This window comes from Oratosquilla oratoria, chromosome 25, assembly GCF_046742065.1.
Source record: "Oratosquilla oratoria isolate Oo_2021 chromosome 25, ASM4674206v1, whole genome shotgun sequence".
Taxonomy (NCBI): Eukaryota; Metazoa; Arthropoda; class Malacostraca; order Stomatopoda; family Squillidae; genus Oratosquilla; species Oratosquilla oratoria.
In genome coordinates, this window is record NC_134801.1 from 13652145 (window position 1) to 13666753 (window position 14609).

The following is a 14609-nucleotide window of genomic DNA, read 5'->3' on the forward strand; positions in this document are numbered from 1 at the left end:
AGGAATAGACATTTGGGAATGGATGCGAAGAGGAGACTGTATGAAGGAGTGATTGTGCCAACAGCACTGTATGGGGCAGAAACGTGGAACATAAGAGAAGAAGAGAGAAGGAGTTTGAATGTGTTTGAGATGAGGTGTCTGAGAAGTATGATGGGGGTTACTAGGCTGGATAGAGTGAGAAATGAGGAGGTGAGGAGGAGAACAGGGGTAAAAAAGGATTTGGGAGATAGGGTTGATGAAAGAATATTAGGATGGTTTGGACACATGGAAAGAATGAGTGAAGAAAGACTAGTAAAAGAGGTATGGAAGGCAGATGTGGAGGGAGTGAACATGAGGGGATGTCCTAGGATGAGGTGGATGGATGGGGTGAAGGGGGCTTTGGGGAAGAGGGGAATGTCTGTTGAGGAAGGAAGGGAGAGGACGGAAGACAGAGGTGAGTGGAGAATGGCTGTATATGGATGATGTTGTGACTGCATGAGGAGGAATGGGCGGGGGGGTGGGGTAGTATGTGTGAGTAAATTTTGACGCAGCCCGAAGGGATTTCTCCCCGTCCTCGCCTTATATGCAAAGGGGGACGGAGAGGGGGGGTCGCCGATTAAATGAAGCAGCCTTGCTGTGGATGTGCTGTGTCTTGCGACACTGCTTCTGACCCAGGGCGGTGGGCAAGGTGCAGGGATGACCCGTCATCCAGGAGGTGCTCAGATGAGAAGGGGGGAAAAAGCCTTGGTATATGTATGTATGTATTTATTTTATGATGAAGCAGAGAAGGTTGTAGAAGAGAAGAAATGAGCATTTACAGATTGGTTGCAAAGTAGGATGAGAAAATCATATGAGGGGTACAAGGAAAAAAGAAGAGAGGTAAGCTTGGGATGGAGGTGGCAAAGAGGAGAGCAGATGTGAAATGGGGGAGGAGTATGACAAGAAAGTATTGAAGATAATAAAAAAAGTTTTAGAAGGGAATTGAGAGAGGAAGGGGAGGCAAATCAAATGAAGAGGTGGTAGAATGTGCAGAAGGAGAGATGATAATGGAGGAGATGGTGGTAAGAGGAAGATCGGTGGAGTATTTTGGGGAGTTGTTGAATGTGAAGGAGGATGGGAGGGAAAGGTAATTGCAGTGGTAAGCTCTAAGAAAATCACAATGATGAATGAGGAAAATGAAGGAGAAATAAGAAAAGATGAGATGAAAGCAGTTATTGAAATGATGAGAGCAAGTAAAAAACACCTGAGTTGGATGGGTGTCATGCAGAGTGTCTAAAAGAGTGGGGCACAGCAGTGGTGGACTGGCTGGTGAGATTGTTTAATGTTTGTCTAAAAGAGGGTAGAGTGCTGGAGGACTGAAGGAATACCTGGATAGTTCCACTGTACAAGTGTGAGTGTAGTAGTTTAGGAGGGATCACTTTGTTGAGAGTGTAGTTGGGAAGGCTTATGGGAGGGTTCTGATTGGGAGAGGAACAAAGGGAGTGGTTGGTGAGGAGTATGGATTTAGGACAGGTAGGTTGCATGGATCAGATTTTTGTGGTGGGGCAGATGTTTGAGAAAGCTATGGGAACAGGGGATGTTTTTGGGCCTTTATGGATTTGGAAAAGGCTTATGACAGGATAGACAGGGGGCACTGTGTGAGGTTTGTTCCAAAGAATACAAACTCTTCGGTACTCCTTACCCAAGGATTACTTCGCGTAAGCCAAAGTTTCTACCGCTAACACTGTGTTGTTTGAAAAACACCTCACTCCGTGGGTCTGGGCAACCATTATCCTCGGGAAGGGGCCCTCCTGGGGCAAGGGGGCCCCCCCTTCCCCCACAAGCATAGGCCGCTAAGCTCCATTGTCTTTGCAGTACGGATAGAGTCAACATCTCTCACATTACCAGCTAACAATTTCGAAGTGCGGTCGGGGAACGGTATTCCCTCCAGTTATAGTGCGGTGCTTGCCCTTGCGTATTCCACGTTTCCCAATCGGCCCAATTCCCGGCCTCTTGAGATTGTGACGACATTAGGGCACCCTGCTTCGGCCATCTCCAACCTTCCAACGGCTTCCTTTGTGTTTGAGCGTCCTGCATCGACGCCATCCCGCCGCCTGGAAGTGCTTGCGCACCCTCTTCCTATCCCCGTTCCTCTCCTTAACCTCCACCGAGTATTCTACGCTTCTCTGTAAGTATGGAATCTGGTCATAGTGTTGTTGTTCGCAATAGGATGTGTGCCTTCGCCCACGGCGACTTTCTCTGCCGGGCTGCTCTCCCGCCAGCACCCGTAGATCCACACATTTGGTGTATCCACTGTAGGAAGATGGAGTGTTCCCCTTCATCCCCATGTACTACGTGCGCTCACTGGGACGATAAACAGTGGTCCGCGTATTTTCATGCTCACAAGAAAGTGCAGGCAAAGAACGAAGTACGCGTGCAGGGAAGATCCCTTCCCCGCTCACCCGAAACAAAGAGAAGGCGGCTGTGCTGGCGGAGGACAAGGGCAGTTCTCCCCCTCCTCCAAAACGTAGTAGACAGAAAGGTTGTACAACGGCTACCTCGAGTCAGTCTCAAGCCAAATTACCTCCTATTCCATCACCCAAGGCGGTTAGCTTCGACGGGCATGCGCCTCTGGCCCCCGCGAACTATCCCCCGAGTACGAGCTTTTTCCCGGATGCGTCCGCAGGCGGCCCCCCCGTGACACTGCCCGGAAGCTCACCCCCCCCCCCCACGGACAAAGGACCCGATTTTGGAGCCGACGAGCGCTTCGGCCTCTCCTCCTCCTCGGGAGTCCCGCAGTCCACCTTCCTCCCATCGTAAGACGAGCCGGGTCATCCACGGAACCCTTTCTATGCCTGGGGGGCAGGAGGCCCGAGGTGTACCCACGCGCGCGTTAGTCGCAGGTGACCCCTCCTCGTCCAGAGAAGGCAGTCTCCCGGACCATCCGCACCCAGGTGGGACTCACCAAACGGGCATTCCCCGGACCTCCTCCCCACTCTCTGTTCACTCTTCACTACACTGAAGGAACAGATGGAGGAACAACGGGAATTTTTCCGTGCTTCTCAAGCGCGGTGCGTGCACCGCTCGGAAGCTCATCAGGAGTCACCGCCCCCAAGGGCCCCCCTCGACCACCTTCCACTTGATCAGAACCCCCCTGAACCCATCAGTGACGATGATGGAAGCGCGAGGTTCCTCTCTGACCGTGCAGACCCCTCCTACGACGATGTCCACAGCGCCGTAGGGGGGGGGGGACACGCTCCCTTTCCCCTCCCGTTTCCCAGTTGGAATCCCCGATGGTGGTCCAACCTTCCTTCTCAGACGTCCTCGTGAGAGTTCGGAGGGTGAATCGACTGGGCCCCCCGAAAGAAGAGGAAGCCACATTCGAGTCTGAGATCTTTATGACGGCCAACTCTCGGAAAGCACAGCCTCCTCCACTCCACCTTCCATGGAGTACGCAGACAGCGAGAGCCATGGCCCAGGCCTCCGACGCTCTCACAAAAAGGACAACCGAGAAGGCGCGCTGGCTTTCGGTTCCAGTGGAACACCAGAAGCGCTTCTACACCCCATCGGGGTCAACCCTCAAAGAAGCCTCGATCCCGGCGAGGTTACCAGAGCTGGTTAAAGCGGACGCGGAATCGCTGCGCAGAAGAAGCGTCCTCCTCTCCAGCAGGGAAGTCAGCGACCACATTCAATCACTGGCGCTGTCCCTGGCGGTGAACTCCTGGCTAGAATGCCTCCTTGCCTCGGCAAGGGAGTTCTTACCCAAACTCCAACCCCAGGAAGAATGCGACCTCCAGGCTCTATTGACAAGCGCGAGCAGAGCCCTGAAGCATCAGGCCTCCTGTCTCTCAACGTCCTGGGCCAACTTCGAGTCCCAACTTCGAGTCCCGCAGGAGAGACACCATCCTCGGGGACCCCAGTGACCCCCTCCTCATGGAGGTTTTTGCTCCTTTGAGGAGGGCCCCCCTTCTCACCCACACGCTGATTCCCCCAGATATGGTGGACTCGGCAATCAATAACGCAAACCAGTTGCTGCACAACAGAGCCATCGAGAGAACAGCCATCCCTAGCTCGAGGCCAAGAACCACCCCCCCCATTGACACCTCGGTCCTCTCAGACGCAGAGGCAGTCTTTTCCTTTTCCTAAGCGGGAAGACAGGCCCCACCCCCATTCGAAGTCGAAAGCCCAGACAGGAAAGCCCCGCCCCTTTCCCAATAGAGAACAGGGGCGCAAACACCATAGAGGCTCCGGACCCCAACGCAGGAAATTCTAGGAACTCGCCTGCCCTCCCGCACAGGATAGGAGGTTGCCTCTCTCTCTACTGGAGAGAATGGGAGGTTGCCAGGGCGGAGGACTGGACCATCCAGGTCATCAAGGCAGGTTATCACCTTCCTTTTCACACCTTCCCCAGCCTCTCCCCCTATCCCATCCAAGTCAGCAACTACCATCCGGACTCGGATCGCGGGCGGGCCCTAGCGGAGGAAATCTCCGCTCTGCTCCAGAAAGGAGCTCTCGAAGAAGTCTCGACTCCAGACCCGGGGTTCTACTCAAGGCTATTCCTCGTAGCAAAGGCAACAGGGGGGTGGAGACCAGTCATCGATCTGTCTCCTCTCAACAAGTTCCTTTCCCTGACGAAGTTCCGGTTGGACACCCCAGAGGCTGTAAGGGCGTCTATCAGGGAAGGGGACTTCATGGTGTCGCTGGACCTCCAGGACGCCTATTTCCAAATACCTGTACATCCCTCATCCAGAAAATTCCTCTGCTTCGTCCACAAGGGCACCACCTTTCAATTCACCTGCCTATGCTTCGGCCTCTCCACAGCACCCCAAGTCTTCACCACAGTGTTCAAACTCGTCTCAGTGTGGTCCCACTCCAGAGGAATTCGCCTACTCCGTTACCTGGACGATTAGCTGATCCTGGCACAGTCCGCCCAGCTATGCCGCGACCACCTGGGAACGGTCCTAGCCTTCATCCGCAAATTGGGCTCTATAGTCAACCAGACGAAGTCGGATTTCATCCCACGACAGAGAGTCACATACCTGGGTATGGTTCTGGACTCCTCCCTCATGAAGGCCTTCCCAGCAGAGAAGAGAATCCGGAATCTCACTTCTCTTGTCGTACAAGCACTATCAACCGGGTTCCTGACGGCGAAACAGTGCCAAGTCCTCCTGGGCCATATGGCCTCCGTCGAGAGGTTAATTCCCAGGAGCAGACTACGAATGCGACCTCTACAGTGGCTCCTCAAGTCCCAGTGGTCCCCGCTAAGGGGTCAAACCCGCCAACACATCACCCTTACCAGAGCAGTCAAGGACTCTCTTCTCTGGTGGAAGGACCCGTGCAACCTGCTCGGGGGGATGCCCCTCGGCCCATCTCTCCCCGAAGTCCTCCTCTTCTCCGACACCTCCAAGGAGGGCTGGGGGGCCCACCTCAACGACGATCACGTCAGTGGTTCCTGGTCCACAGTCGAGCGGACGGCCCATATCAACTGGCTAGAGTTGAAAGCGGTACTGCTGGCTCTCCGTCACTTTTCGGATCAGATCTCGGGGAAAGTTGTGGGCATCATGTCGGACAATTCCTCGGTAGTAGCCTACCTGAACAAGCAGGGTGGCACAGTCTCCCAGGACCTCTGCCATCTCACTATGGACATCCTCCATTTAGCCAAGAATCTCCAAGTGGCACTCAGAGCTTGCTACATCCCAGGGAAGAAGAATGTCTGGGCGGACCACCTCAGCAGAAGGAATCAGGTACTCAGCACGGAGTGGTCCCTCCATCCGGAAGTGGCGACCTTCCTCATTAACAAATGGGGCTCCCCTCTGGTAGACCTTTTCGCCACCAGATGGAATCACCAGCTCCCAGTATATTTCAGCCCTCTCCCAGATCCGCTGGCAGCAGGAGAGGATGCTCTTCTGCAAAGTTGGGACAACCTCGACACCTACGCTTTCCCACCGTTTCCCTTGCTCCAGAAGGTGCTCCAGAGAGTACGAAATGCATCCAACCTTCGGATGACTTTGATCGCTCCCTGGTGGCCGGAAGCCCCATGGTTTCCAGACGCCCTCGAGCTAGCGGTGGAGGAGCCCCTGGCCCTTCAGGGAAGATCCGACCTTCTACATCAACCAGTCAACGGGGCCTGGCACAAGAACCCATCAGCTCTGGCACTTCACGTGTTCAGACTATGGTCCGGATCCTCCTAGAGAAGGGTTTCCCCAAAGAAGTGGTGGAAGACATGTCCTCCCCTATTCGCTCTTCCTCAGCTACCCTTTATCAAGGGAAATGGAATGCCTTTGCAGAATGGTGCCACTCCCGGGCAATAATCCCAGATCAAGCCACCATTCCTCAGATTGCCTCCTCCTTCCACTTCCTCCGGAAGTCCAAGAAGATCTCCCTCTCGGCAGTGCAGGGCTATAGGGCAGCTCTTAATCAGGTGTTTTCTCTGAAGGACATGGATCTGGCCCTGTCCCCAGAGATTTCCATGCTCTTCAGACATTTCAGAAAATCATGCCCCCCCAGGGAGATCACTTCTCCTCCGTGGGATGTGGCATTAGTCCTGAATTCTCTGCGGGGTCCCCCTTACGAGCCCCTTCGAGATGCTCATTTGAAGGACCTCACCTTGAAGACAGTTTTTCTCTTGGCCCTTGCGTCTTCCAAGAGGGTCGGGGAGTTACATGCCATCTCTTATCGAGTCGCCCACTCGAAAGGATGGCAAGAGGTCTCCTTCACTTTTCTGCCCCAATTCATTGCCAAAAACCAGGATCCGGCCAAAGCCGACCCCAGATTCTGGTCCTTTAGTATCCCTTCCTTATACGACTTTGTAGGGAGCGAACATGCAGAAATGGTACTATGCCCGGTACGTGCTATCCGTACCTACCTCAGGAGGACTAAGCATCTTAGACCAGACTTGCCAAGATTGTTCGTCTCTTCCAGGGGTAAGCCCAAGCCCGTCACTAAGACTTCCATTTCTTACTGGATCAAGGAAGTCATCTGCAGGGCCTACACCATGAGCCCCACGGATTGCCCTAGAGCAAAAGCTCATGACCTCAGGGCATTAGGGACCTCCCTAGCCTTCCGAAAGATCCTGTCGGTCAACCAGGTCCTTCAAGCAGGTATATGGAAGTCCCAGACTACGTTCACTTCCTTTTACCTCAAAGAAGTCATGTGGGAATCCTTAGGGACCTTCTCTCTGGGTCCCATAGTGGCCGCCCAGGAAGTCCTGAGATGACATACCCCTTACCAATGGCACACAGCCAACCTTGAAACCTCATCTAGGTTCTGGTTCGGCAACCACTGTGATACCTATCCAAAGTCCTTCTCATATTCCTACATTCCCTTACCGCACCAAAGGCTCTCAAGCATTCCAAGGGAATCAATTCAAGCCCTGCAAGTGGTACAAAGTGAGTATACCCTGTCTGTCTCCATTCCTGGGAACAGAACTAGGTGCCCTTCACAGTTTAGGGAAATGTATAAGGGTCTGGTCAACGTAGGTCTTAGCACACAAATTTTTTCCTTACGGAGGTTTCCCAGGCTAGATAACTACTTCCTTCCCTCCTAAGTCCGAGTCTCCTTGGGTAAGGAGTACCGAAGAGTTTGTATTCTTCGGAACAAATGTAATCTTCGCAGGAAAATTAATTTTTCCCTGATACAAACCTGAGGTACTCCTTGCCTCTAATGGCCCTCCTCATACCCTCCTTCTACCTGGCCTGTCAAACCTTGTGATTAATTTCATACCTGGCTCAGACAATGGTGCTTAGCGGCCTATGCTTGTGGGGGAAGGGGGGGCCCCCTTGCCCCAGGAGGGCCCCTTACCGAGGATAATGGTTGCCCAGACCCACGGAGTGAGGTGTTTTTCAAACAACACACAGTGTTAGCGGTAGAAACTTTGGCTTACGCGAAGTAATCCTTGGGTAAGGAGTACCTCAGGTTTGTATCAGGGAAAAATTAATTTTCCTGCGAAAATTACATATTGCAGATATATGGGATGGGAGGAAAGCTGTTGAGAGCAGTGAAGAGTTTTTATGTGATTGATGGGCTTTGTGTTAGAATTAGAAATGGAGAGAGCGAGTGCTTTTAGGTAAAGGTGGGCTTCACCATGGCTTTTCAATGTATACATGGATAAGGTGGTGTTAGAGGTAAATGCAAAGGTTATGAGCTAGGGATTGGAGATGGTTAAAGAAAATGGGATATAAGCCAGTTGTTGTTTTCTGAGAATACTGCACTAGTAGCAGAATCAGAATAGGGATTAAGGAAGGTAGTGATGGAGCTTGGGAAGATGCGTGAAAGAATGAAGTTGAAGATAAATGTGGGTAAAAGTAAGGTGGTGAGATGTACAAGGGGAGAGGATGGCATCAAATTTGAAGTGAGTAATAGAGAAGAAAGACTGGAGAAAGTGGATAGCTTTAGATACTTCGGTATGAATGTGGTGGGAAAGGGAGGAGTGGAGGTAGAGGTAGAATGTAGACTGAGAAGCACGTACCATATTTTAAGGCTAACGAGACACTGCATCTTGGAAGACACCCTAATATTGGAAAGAAATTTCTAAGAAAAAAAAAATCATTCTCATACAAGAACGCATTCACCATATAGCTGACCACTTATCAAAAAAACATAAGAAGCAAGGAGTCTGGAAGAGGAAGGTTGACCTACACAGTGCAGTTCCTGTAAACCTACATTTGAACTGCAGTTCCTGTAAACCTTCCATCCAAATTTGTTGGATGGAAGATTTCTTGAACAGGAGAAAAATGAGGGTGGTACTTGGAGACAAGAACTTGACCTGGGAAGAAATGATAAGTGGAGTCCCACAAGGTTCTCTATTGGCTCTGATAATGTTTGTCATATATATGTCAAGGATGAAGGTGTGGAATGTTATATGAACTTCTTTGCAGATGATGCAAAACTATTAAAGAGAGTAAGTACAGAGGGAGATTGTAAATTGCTACAAAAAGACCTGGATAAAGTCTGGGAATGGAGTCAAAAGTGTGAAGTCAACTTCAACATCAAGAAATGTAGTATAATGGAATTTGGAAAAAGTAAAAATAGAGTATCAGGCCAATATAAAATTAGAAAGAAATTAAGAGAGGAACAGAAGGTGAATCAAGTAGAGAAGAAAAGGTAAAAGGTGTAGATGGAGAGATGATAATGGAATAGAAGGCAGTAAGGGGAAGATGGGCAGAGTATTTTAGGGAGTTGCTAAACGTGAAGGAGGATAGGGAGGGAAAGATTGTTGCAGTGGGAAGTGCTAAGAAAATGACAGTGATGAGTGAGGAAAATGGAGAAGAAATAAGGAAGGATGAAGTAAAGGCAGTTGTTAAAATGATGAAAGCAGGTAAGGCACCTGGTGTGGATGGATGCCGTGCAGAATGTCTAAAAAAAGGAGGTACAGTGATGGTGGACTGGATGGTGAGGTTATTTAACGTTTGCTGGAGAGAGGGTAGAGCACTGGAGGAGTGCCTGTATAGTTCCACTTTACAAGGGAAAAGGGGACAAGTGTGAGTGTAGTAGTTTCAGAGGGATTAGCTTGTTAAGTGTAGTTGGGAAGGCTTATGGGAGGATCTTGATTGAGATGATTAGGAGAGGAATGGAGGGAGTAATTGGTGAGGAGCAGTGTGGATTTCTGACAGGTAGAGGTTGTGTAGATAAGATTTTTGTGGTAAGACAGATATGTGATAAAGCTATAGGAAAGGGGAAGGCTGTTTTTTGGGCTTTTATGGATCTGGAAAAGTCTTACGACAGGGTAGACAGGAAGGCACTGTGGGAGGTACTGCAGATATATGGGATAGGAGGAAAGCTACTAGGAGCTGTCAAGAGTTTTTATGCGAATAGTAGAGTATGAGTGAAGAAAGACTAGTAAAAGAGGTATGGAAGGCAGAAGTTGAGGGAGTGAATATGAGGGGATGTCCTAGGATGAGGTGGATGGATGGGGTGAAGGGGGCTTTGGGGAAGAGGGGAATGTCTGTTGAGGAAGGACGGGAGAGGACAGAAGACAGGGGTGAATGGAGAATGGTTGTATATGGATGATGATGTGATGCGTGAGGTGGAATGGGTGGGGGGATGGGGGGTGAGGTAGTATGTGTGAGCAAAATTTGACGCAGCCCGAAGGGATTTCTCCCCGTCTTCTCCTTTTCTGCATGGGGGGACAGAAAGGGGGGGTCGTGGACTTAATGAAGCGGCCTTGCTGTGGATGTGCTGTGTCTTGTGACACTGCCTCTGACCCAGGGCAGTGGACAAGGTGCAGGGATGACCCGTCATCCGGAGGTGCTAAGATGAGAGGGAGGGTGGAGGGGTATGGAGTGTATTCAGGGATGGAATGGGTGGGAATGATTTTATGCCTTTTTCTTTTTGGCTACCTCCCTTGTAAGGGGGAAAAAGCCATGGTATGTGTATGTATGTAGTACAGTATGTGTCAGGATTAGAAATGGAGAGAGTGAGTGGTTCGAGGTAAAGGTGGGACTTTGTCAGGGATGTGTTATGTCACCTGACTGTTCAACTTATACATGGATGGGGTGGTGTGAGAGGTAAATGTGAGGGTAGTGGGTCAGGGATTAGAGATTTTTAAAGAAAATGGAGAAAAGTGGGGGGGTGAACCAGTTATTGTTTGCGGACGACACTGCGTCCAATACAAAATTGGAACAAAGGAAGTAAAGAAAATGGGATCTGAAAAAGCCGTGGGAGTAATTATCTCAAATGACTTGTCCGCTTATAAACAAACAACATCATCGGAGAATCCTGTAACTTGTTAAGATCAATAAAGTTGGATGTTACCTATTTAGATGAAGAAATTATTAAAAAAATATTAGTCACTAATAAGGCCTAGTCTAGAGTATACTGTGACACTATGGTCACCCAGTACCAAAAAGAATATAAAGAAAATTGAAAGAACCTAGAGAGCAACCACAGAAATCCCCCCCAACACTTTCAAGCCTGTCATAGGTGAGACTGGCTAAATTGAAATTACCGATTTTGGAACAAAGAAGGGAAAGAAGTGACCTACTGACCATCTACAGAATCATGAAAGGCGCAGAAGTCCTTGATAGAAAAGACTTATTAAATTGGGACAAGAGAAACACGAGGACATAAAAAAAAAAATCGGAATGGATAGTTATAGAAGAAAAAAAGTTTTCCACATAGTGATAAATATCTGGAACAAACTGGACAAAACAATAGTGTGTGCAAAAAACATTCAAGAATTTAAGAACAAACTGAACACGGCAAGATACAAAGACGGTACACCACGAGCATAGCTCCCCTTCCCATAAGATACAACTAGGTAAATACAAAACTCCCCACCCATGAGAGTTGGAGTGCTGCCTCTCAGTGCAGTGATACTGAAATTATTTCAGTCCTGGGTGGGATTCAAACTCAGACCGCTGGAGTAGAGGTTGGCATGCGTGTGTGTTCAGACAACCATCTGATTTTAAAACGGTGCCTCCGCAGAATAGGCCAAGCCATATGCAAACCAGAAGCAGTATTTACATGGAAGACATTGAGCATCTCATTTTGATTTGCCTTGCATTAGCCTTGGCCTGACAACAATATATTTTTCATGAGGACTTGTGAACCAGTCCATTGACTATCGCTGGTTACTTGGGAGGCATGGGTCTCCTGCTAGAAAAACCTGGAGTAACAAATTGACTGATTTGTTCTTGATGTATTTGACAAATTGTAATGGATTGATGTATTTATTTATTTATTTATTTATTTTTTCTTCCTCTAGGTTGTTGGAACAGCCTACACAGATGTTTCGGGAAGATTTATGACTGTCTCTGAATTTAATGATGGTGATACATTTAGCAATCTGGAAGCCCTAATTGTCCATCTAGACCCAAAGGAATGTATTTTGCCCTCAGGAGACCTTGGACCAGATGGAGTTAAAATCAAGCAGGTAGGTGAAATTTTATTTCATAATTGCAGTCCTGTCACCTTAGGCTTTCATGCTATATTGAGCAAGGACAAGAGAATTGAAATGATTGGGTTGAATGGAGAGTGCAAATGGATGAAGGAATGATGTTCTTGTCTGCTCCATATGTGTGTGCGTATATATATATATATATATATATATATATATATATATATATATATATATATATATATATATATTTATATATATATATACCAAGGCTTTTTCCCCCTTACTAGGGAGGTAGCCAAAAAGGAAAAGGCATAAAATCATTCCCACCCATTCCATCCCTGAAAACACTCCACACCCCTCCACCCTCCCTCCCATCTTAGCACCTCCTATATATGTATATATTAACCTCTTGAATACGATGATGCCAATGTAAGTGTCATAAGCTCTTAGTGGGGCATACAAGGATGCTAGCATCAACTTTATTTTATAGTTGTAGCAGACTGGAAGTGAGCATTAAGGGAGAGCGACTGGAGGAAATTGATAGTTTTAGATACTTGGGTGCAAATGTGGCAGGAAAGGGTGGAGTGGAGGTGGAGGTAGAATGTAGATTGAGAGAAGTGAGTAAATGCCTTGGTGGATTAAAAAGTGTAATGAGGAATAGACATTTGGGAATGGAAGCTAAGAGGAGACTGTATGAAGGAATGATTGTGCCAACAGCACTGTACGAGGCAGAAACATGGAACATAAGAGAGGAAGAGAGAAGGAGTTTGAATGTGTTTGAGATGAGGTGTCTGAGAAGTATGATGGGGGTTACTAGGCTAGATAGAGTGAGAAATGAGGAGGTGAGGAGGAGAACATGGGTGGAAAGGGAGTTGGGAAATAGGGTTGATGAAAGAGTATTAGGATGGTTTGGACACATGGAAAGAATGAGTGAAGAAAGACTAGTAAAAGAGGTATGGAAGGCAGATGTGGAGTGAGTGAACATGAGGGGGTGTCCTAGGATGAGATGGATGGATGGGGTGAAAGGGGCTTTGGGGAAGAGGGGAATGTCTGTTGAGGAAGGACGGGAGAGGACAGAAGACGGGTGAATGGAGAATGGTTGTATATGGATGATGATGTGATGCATGAGGTGGAATGGGTGGGGGATGGGGTGGGGGGTGAGGTAGTATGTGTGAGAAAATTTTGACACAACCCGAAGGGATTTCTCCCCGTCTTCTCCTTTTCTGCATGGGGGGACAGAGGAGGGTTGCCGATTTAATGAAGTGGCCTTGATGTGGAGGTGCTGTATCTTGCGACACTGCCTCTGACCCAGGGCAGTGGACAAGGTGCAGGGATGACCCATCATCCAGGAGGTGCCAAGATAAGAGGGAGGGTGGAGTGGAGTGTATATAGGGATGGAATGGGTGGGAATGGTTTTTATACCTTTTTCTTTTTGGCTACCTCCCTTGTAAGGGGGAAAAAGCCTTGGTATATGTATGATGTATGTAATACCTAAAACAGGCTGTAAGGGATGGTGGAGATGGAAAGTGGTGATAGGGGAGGGGGCCATCACTGAGAACTTTGCCAGGGTGCGGCACTTTGCCCTGGGGGAGCACTTAGGCATGTAAGGGCTCTGCCCGTTTTACATCTCTCCTCTTTACCTCCTCCACCTTATGCTTTGTTTCTTCTTTCTTGTATTTTTCTTATGCTTCCTGGGTCTTAACCTTTGCAACCAATCCAGATATGCTTACTTTGTCACTTCCTCCTTAACCTCTTCAATAGGAGTCAAATTCTCATATGCAGCACCGGATGCCTGATATACAATGATTCATTGATTTATCACAACACGTACATTATAAAACAAAGTCACTGCTGATTTATTAATTCTTTTTCACTGAGTAATAATAAACAGAAAATGCCATCAAGCCAGTTCACAGAATTTGGGAGTCATTCAGCTACAACTACAAAATAAATATAATCAGAACGCCAATGCCGGCATCCTTGTATACCCACTCATACCTCATGACACCTACATAGGTGTCATCATATAGAAGAGATTAAAACATACCAACCTTCTATTCCAGCATTTCCTCTCCCTCGCCACCTCCCATACCTCTCTCAGCTTTTGGTAGTCTTTCTTCTTTTCCCACTCATTCAGTTTGTTAACTCTCAGCACCTTTTTTTATCTCCTGCTCTTCCTCCTCCTCTACTTTTCCTGCACTCTCAATTTTCCTTCAATTAGGGAAGAGGACAAGAGTCAAGTGTGAGTGGAGAGTTGTTATGAATAGATGAAAAATTGATGCATCTCAAAGGGATTTCTTGTCTGACCTGTAATTTCTCAATTGGATGACAGGGGAGGGTCAAGTGGTGGGGCTAAACCAGCTTTGGCTGTTAGGTCCTACTGTGGAGGTGCTATCATGCCTCATTGCTCTTACCTGAACAGTGGAAGGTGTCAAGAAAGAAGGTACAACAGAGGAGTGTGGGATGGGTTCATACCTTGACTAGGCCACTCCCCTTATAAGTGGGAAAGAGCCTTTTGGTATTTGTTGTGTTTGTTTTATTTTTAGCTAGTCATATTTGGTATTGTTATGAGATAATAATCATTATTGTTTCCTTTTTAGGTTCTTTCCCGAAGTAATCTCTTGGTTACTGAAAGAAAAAAGGTTGAGTTCTCTTTCAAAGATGTCACCCAAGATCTTGGTCGGTTATTGAAAAAGAAGGAATCTGCTGCTCTTGCTTCAAGACCTGAATTCAATTTGAAGCAAGCAATGGGTGCACTTTCTGCTCTTATCAAGTACCTGGAGGTAAATATGTCTTCATTTATTTACTTGTT

At 48.1% G+C, this 14609-nt stretch overlaps 1 protein-coding gene across 5 annotated transcripts in view; it reads left to right on the plus strand.

Annotated features, from left to right (window-relative positions):
• Positions 1–14609, plus strand: part of spel1 (DNA mismatch repair protein spel1) — a 184347-nt gene that overhangs the window by 23905 nt on the left and 145833 nt on the right. For all 5 annotated transcript variants that reach the window (XR_012967616.1, XR_012967615.1, XM_076208394.1 and 2 more), the window contains 2 exons: positions 11663–11830; positions 14398–14580. Coding sequence is in view for 3 of the 5 variants with exons in the window: in XM_076208394.1 (XP_076064509.1) it covers positions 11663–11830; positions 14398–14580 (351 nt within the window). In the remaining 2 variants the exon portion in view is untranslated. The remainder of the gene's footprint in view (positions 1–11662; positions 11831–14397; positions 14581–14609) is intronic.